General features: G+C 56.6%; 1 protein-coding gene across 1 annotated transcript; it reads right to left on the reverse strand.

Moving 5' to 3' along the window:
- Positions 1-931: 931 nt before the first annotated feature.
- Positions 932-4946, reverse strand: TGFB1I1 (transforming growth factor beta 1 induced transcript 1). Its single transcript, XM_008048414.2, has 10 exons — positions 4830-4946; positions 4701-4753; positions 4456-4598; positions 4201-4288; positions 3979-4084; positions 3673-3867; positions 2618-2791; positions 2264-2345; positions 1825-1973; positions 932-1613 (listed from the first exon to the last, which is right to left on the reverse strand). The coding sequence occupies exons 1-10, from the start codon at positions 4905-4907 to the stop codon at positions 1347-1349; spliced, it is 1335 nt and encodes a 444-aa protein (XP_008046605.1). The 5' UTR covers positions 4908-4946; the 3' UTR covers positions 932-1346.
- Between the last annotated feature and the right edge of the window lie 1209 nt (positions 4947-6155).

The raw sequence follows: 6155 nt of genomic DNA on the forward strand, positions 1-6155 counted from the left end.
GGATATTTGAGGGTGGGGGATGAGAAAAGGTTAAGTTGGGCCATGGCCACATGAAACCTACCAGTGATTGGAGGTGTTTTAGGTCAATACTAGCAAGAGGGAAGCTGTATTTTAGGGCCTAGATCCAAAGGATAGGCATAAATTGACACTCTGCATGGAACTCCTAAGGTCTTTTAAGGGGAAAAAATATCTGGGAACCAAACAAAGCCACGGCAGGAGGGGAAGCAGCTTAAGTACTTATTTCAAGAATATGGGGAGGGGCAACCCCCTCGGGTCCCCTCCCATTGTGGGAGCTTTTCTGTCATCTCATTAAGTCTTGCTTTCAAAAAAAAGAAGAAGAAGAATATACGGAGTCAGCCAGGTGTGGTGGCTCACACCTGTAACCCTAGCACTTTGGGAGGCTGAGGCAGGAGGACTGCTTGAGCACAGGAGTTCAAGACAAGCCTAGGAAACATAGCAAGACCACCTCTCCCGAAGAAAAATCAAAAAATTAGTCAGGCGTGTTGGTGGCAAACGCCTGTAGTACCAGCTACTCAGGAGGCCGAGGTGAAGGATTGTCTGAGCCAGGGAGATGGAAGCTGCGATGGCCGTGATCATGTCACTGTACTCCTGCCTGGGGGACAGAGTGGGACCCCGACTCAAAAACTAAAAATAAAAAAGAATATAGGAAACTGAAAACGGGAGTAATGGGGGCCGGAAGATTGGATGGGCCCCAGTTCGAGTTTTTGCCCTGGCTCTGCCACTATCGGTGCAATCCTGCACGGGCGGCCAATTTCCAGCCTATTTGAAGTAGGAGTACAGGAGTGTCCCCCTGCCAGGGCTGAGGCTGCAGCACCGCTCGGGCCACAGGACGGTGGCCTGGAGACCGCCGGGGACAGAGCCAGCACCGGGGGTGGGGCTCTTCCGCGCATTGAGACTCAAGCACCAGAGAGACGTGGAATGTGTGTGTTTATGTAGGTAGAAAAAAGTGCACAGAATAGTGAGGGAGTGGGGAGCGGGGACGTCCGGGCCTGGCCTCTGATGAGTCGGAATTGCAAGGACCTGCCTGCGGTCAGGGGGCGCCCTCGAGGGTGGGAATCGAGTGAAGACTCGCGCGGGATCAGTGTGCGATCCACTTTCGGGGCGTGTGGATTTAGGACTGGCTGGGCCTTTTCTGAACTTGGCCCCAGAACATAGAGTACCTTAGGGGCGGTCTCTCCAGTGGGCGAGGCCTCGCAGAGCGGGGCGGTCTGGGGGGCCGCCCCAGGCTGCAGGAGCAAGGCCTCGGGGTCTGGGGGGCTGGGACTTCTGCGGAAGGGTGGGGTCCTGGGGGGCGTGGCCTCTCGGTGGGGCGCGCGGGGCTGCGGTCAGCCGAAGAGCTTCAGGAAGCAGGGCTGGCAGTAAGGCTTGCCGGCGCGCTCCTGGAAGGAGCCCTTGGTGAGTGGGCGCAGGCAGAACGTGCAGGTGAAGTGGTCTGGGTGGAAGCGGCGGCCCAGGGCAGACACGCAGCGGCCGGTCACTGGGAGGCCACACGTGGCGCACAGCGAGCCGCGCCGCGCGTGGAAATGGTTCTCGCACAGCGGGCGGCCCTCGTGCTCGAAAAAGCTGCCTCCCGAGAAGGGCGCGAAGCACTCCTGGGGAAGGGAGGCCCAGAGGGGACAGGTCAGCGGCCACGCCCCGACCGGACAACTCGCCGAATCGCACACGGGGCCACCCCGCAGTCCCGCCCCGGACGCGAAGCCTCACCTCCAGAAGGACCCTGCCAGGGAAGACCGCCCCACCCGAGGCCCCCAGTCCCGCCCGCCTGGACCCATTTCTCTGAGGTCCCCTCCCGCCGCCGCGCACCCTGCAGACGAAGCAGTCCGGGTGCCAGAGCGCGCTGAGCGCCGAGATGTAGTTATCCAGGATGGGGCCTTGGCAGCCCTGGCAGCGCGGGGCGAACAGCTGCAGGAAGTCCCGGCGGCAGTAGGGTCGGCCCTCGCGCTCGTGGAAACCTAGAGGCGGGAGCCGAGTGGGCTGAGAGAAAAGGGTGCGGGCGGACTGGGGAGCCACGGGATCTGAGACCGGGGGGCCGGAGGAGAAGCCGTCGGAGAGAGCAGGTGAGGGGAGGTTGGGAGGCGGAACCGGGGAGAAAGGGCTGGGATACGACCCGCGTGTGGGAGAGAGCAGGGCCAGAAAAAAAGCAGGAGGAAATGCATGGCCCCAGGGACTCCGGAGATCGGAGAGGTTGGGACATGTCGAGCAGATCTGCAGCTTTTAAGGCGGGAGTCGAGCCCTCTCTTACCCTCATCTCCGAAGGGCTCCCCGCAACTGACGCAGCAGAAATGCTCTGGGTGCCAGTGGGTGCCCAAGGCGGTCACCATCTTCTGCGGGGAGTGAAAGGGGACACTCAGCGCCGCCCTCCGTCCCGCTTCGCTTCCCTCTCCCTCTCGGAACCTGAGTGACTGGACTAAGGTATGGGTCTAGGGGCCTGGCAGATCTAGCAAGGGATTTGGGAGTCAGAGAGGGAAAGCAGAGTCCGAGGGGTCGTGGCCGTTGCCAAGGGGTTAGGGTTGGGGTGGGTTCTAGCGGGACCGATCCGGACGATGCCGAATGAGACAGAGGCGGGATCTGCAGGGCCGGGCCAGGCGGGGCTCACGTGTCGGATGGGTTGGTTGCAGAAGCCACATCTTGGCGAGAAGCGCTCGAAGTAGCACTCCGGGCAGAAGGGCGCTCCCTCCTTCTCGAAGAAGCTGCTGCCTCCCAGGGCCGTGGAGCAGCCACCGCAAACGAAGTGCTCAGGATGCCAGGCACGGCCCAGTGCCGTCACCACCTGCCAGTGGTGGGTGAAGCCCGGGTCACAGTGGCTTTCTGACTGCCACATGCCCAGAAAGCTGAGGTTTACATGGCACTTTTCAAGTCTTATCTCTGAGAGGTAAAGATGAAGAATTTAATGTTCTAGATCATGCAGCCCGGGTTGGAGACTCAATCCAGATCTTGGAGCTTTGCTCCAGGCTGACTTATTCATGAGGCACGGCAGACACAGTGCCTAGGGCCCACAATACTTTTAGGGGCCCATAAAAAAAGTTCAAATTTCATTTAAAATCAGAATGAAATATGAATTAGAAGAAAAGTGTTTAATGTATATAATATGAATATAGTCATCTTTATACCCAAAAAGGCCAAAAATACAATTTTTAATTTTGTAATGGAAGAAGGAACCTATGAGGATGAAATTGGCCACAGAAGGCATAATGCCACCCTGCTTTGCTGAGATTGGCAATTCTGGGATGGAAGTCGGGTGCTTTATTTAGCAGGAGGCTCTAAGTCCACCAATGAGCACAGCTGTTGTCAATCACATCTGCTCAGTCAATAAGTCAAGAACCAGAGTTCCCAGGTGTTTGTGGATGCTTGCGAGATGGTGGTTAGAGCCAATGAGTCTCTTGTGAAGATTAAATGAGATGAAGTTTGCAAAGGAGCTAGCACAGTGCCTGGCACACAGTAGGACCACAATAAATGGTAACTAGGTTGGAATCATTGCCCTACCACTTACCTGCTAAGAGATTCAGAGTTTCCTTTTTCTCATCCACAAAATATGAGTAACAATGATACCCACTTCGCAGTTATTTATTAAAAGGGAACAGCACAAAGCCTGACTCTCAGTAAAAATGAGTCTGTGGGTCTCTGCCTTCCGTCGCACAGGGCTCCACTTACTTGTCCAGCAATAGGTTTATTGCAGGAGCCACAGAGGCCCTTTGCCTGTGTGGGAACACCCCGGCGGCTGAGGTCAGATTGCAGCAGCCCCAGCATGGTGTCTAGGCTGCCCTTGCTAGTTGACTCTGGTGGGGATGGGGGACCCTCGTTCACGGAACTCGCCACTGGTGGCTGGGTTGGCCCAGAGGCTGGAAGCTGCAGTGGGGAGGACATGAGAGTTGAGTCAGCAAGGCAGCAGTTGTGGTAGGGTCTAGAATGGCTTGGGGAGCCACAAGTTGACACCAGTCCACACCCTGCCTGACTCACATGATTTTGGACACGGAAGTCAGAGAGTGAGGCCATCAGTCTGTCCAGCTCCAGAGTGGCTGAGGTGGCTGAAGGCTTTGGGAGGACAGGAGATGGGCTGGAAGGGCTGCAAAGAACACAGCTTGGGTCATCTCCGAGCCTCCCAGAATAACACTTTCTCTAGTAACTCAGACATCCAGGGCCAACCCCTTGCTCCCTGCCCTGCCAACTATGCCAACTCACAGGCTGGATTTTTTCTTGTCTTCAGATTGGTCCTCCTTCTGCTCCCCTGCAGCCACCTTGCTAGATGGGAACTGAGACATTATTTCATCTGGAGAGAGAAGAGAAGAACACTGGATATAGGCCCATGCTTAACCCACCCTTCCAGTTAAGGCGCTGAGTCCCTTTAGCTGCCATTTGGGAAGTATATTCCCTTAGTCCCTGCTCTTCCCTGCTCTACCCCCATCCTATCAAGGCCTGGCTCAGTCACCCTGGTACCTGTGATGTTGAACTGGGTGGCATTAAGTTCCTGAAGCAACCGGTCTAATTCACAGAGCCCAGTACCCAAGACACCGCTGGAAGAGGAGAATGGAGGGGCCGCTGGGGCTGCAGGCTTTGGAGACCGAGGCTTGCATACCGTACTGGGAAACAGAGTAGGGGGCTGGGTTCAGTGGTGAGGAATCCAAGTCTCCTCACCTGAGCCCCAGTCGGATTTTCCATCCCCCAGTTCCCAGGCCCCTCACCTGTACAGATGGTCCTTGTCTCCAGAGATTCCTGAAGGTTCTCCAGACCCTGTCTACAGAGAGGAGATGAACATGTGAGATGCCAGGCCTGGTCCTAGTGGCTGCTCTAGTCCCAGCATCTGATCTCACCTGTGATTGGTGGCCATAGGGTAAGGGAGGCGTGAGTGGCTCTGTGGGGCACTCTTTCGGAGCCCCTGATCTTGGCATGTGTGAAGTGGTGGTCTCCAGATCAGACAGCAGGGCATCTGCAGGAGAGGCCATCAGCATGAGAGACTGAGGGTCATGGTTAGGGTAGAGACAGGGCCTTAAGAGATCAGAGGATGAGGGTTCCAAGCGGGCAGTATTTGAGAAGGACAGAAGCCAGTACTAAGAGCCGAGGTCAAGAATCAGGAGGAAGCACGGGGCTAGACAAAGGCAGGGAAGTGGAAGGGTAGCAAGGAATATTTATGAACAGAACATCCCCATGGGCTCATCCTGAGGGCAAAGCACAAGCCCAGCCACCCGATTATTTTATACTACCCATCTTTCCTGATGCAGTCAAAATTGGCTCTCTGCTCAATTCAAATTTGGCTCTACTCCAAATTGCTCCATTGGCCAGATGCCTGGCACCCAGCTTTCTGATTGGATGCCCTCTCTGCCACACTCACTAATTCCTCTCCCTACCTAAACAGGCCCTGCCCAGCCTGGCCCCACTGAGTCCCACCCTATGCTCCTCATTGGCGACTATGCTGGGATCTGCTTTCTGATTGGCCTCTTCTCCACAGTACTGTGCCAGTTACCCCTACTGAGGAGCACCCTCTACTGCAGGGTGCTGGAACCCAGGAGGGCACAGTCTTCCAGCGCCAGTCTCGGCAAATAGGGAGGACAAGACACCGCCCCCCCTTCCTAGCCCAAGACACCCTCCCGGTCCAGATACCCTTCTCCCCACCAGATCCGGGTAATGTGAACCCTTTCCCCTCCAAAACCTAGAAGTCACTGCCCCTTCACTCCTTCATCTCTGAGCCCCACGGGGAAACCCCAACCTCTCTTCTGGCATCTTGGCACTTCTCACCTATCATTCTCTTCTTTGCCCCCCAGGATTTGACCGCGACCGAAACTAGAAGTCCTTAATTCTTCCCTTCCCCAAACCCTGGCCCAGGCTGGCTTTCTTCTCCAAAACTTGATGTCCTACACGTCCCAGCCGTCTACTTTCCCACTCCCCGGCCCAAGGCCCCCTTAACCCCTCCCTTCCCAGAGCCCCTGAGCCCAGGCGTCCACGGGCGCTGCACCTCCCATTTCATCCGCCGCAGCCAGGATGAGGGAGCAGAGCGAGGGAAGAAGGGAGGGAGCAGCCGGCCCAGGAAAAGCAGGAAGGGAGAGGCAGGAAGGGGGACGTGGAGTTGGAAAGGAGGCGCGGGCGGAGACGAGAAGCAGGAGCTAGGAGACAGGGTCAGGAAGATGTGGGGAGTGAAACGA

Source organism: Carlito syrichta, unplaced genomic scaffold (assembly GCF_000164805.1).
Source record: "Carlito syrichta isolate Samal-C Ts95f unplaced genomic scaffold, Tarsius_syrichta-2.0.1 Scaffold123424, whole genome shotgun sequence".
NCBI lineage: Eukaryota > Metazoa > Chordata > Mammalia > Primates > Tarsiidae > Carlito > Carlito syrichta.

Coding starts and splice junctions, on each gene's coding strand:
- TGFB1I1 (XM_008048414.2), bottom strand. CDS start 4,907: ATGCCAAGATCAGGGGCTCCGAAAGAGTGCCCCACAGAGCCACTCACG. Junction 4,085..4,200: donor GACAAGAAAAAATCCAGCCT/GTGAGTTGGCAT, acceptor TGTTCTTTGCAG/CCCTTCCAGCCCATCTCCTG. Junction 3,868..3,978: donor ACTTCCGTGTCCAAAATCAT/GTGAGTCAGGCA, acceptor TCCCCACTGCAG/CTTCCAGCCTCTGGGCCAAC.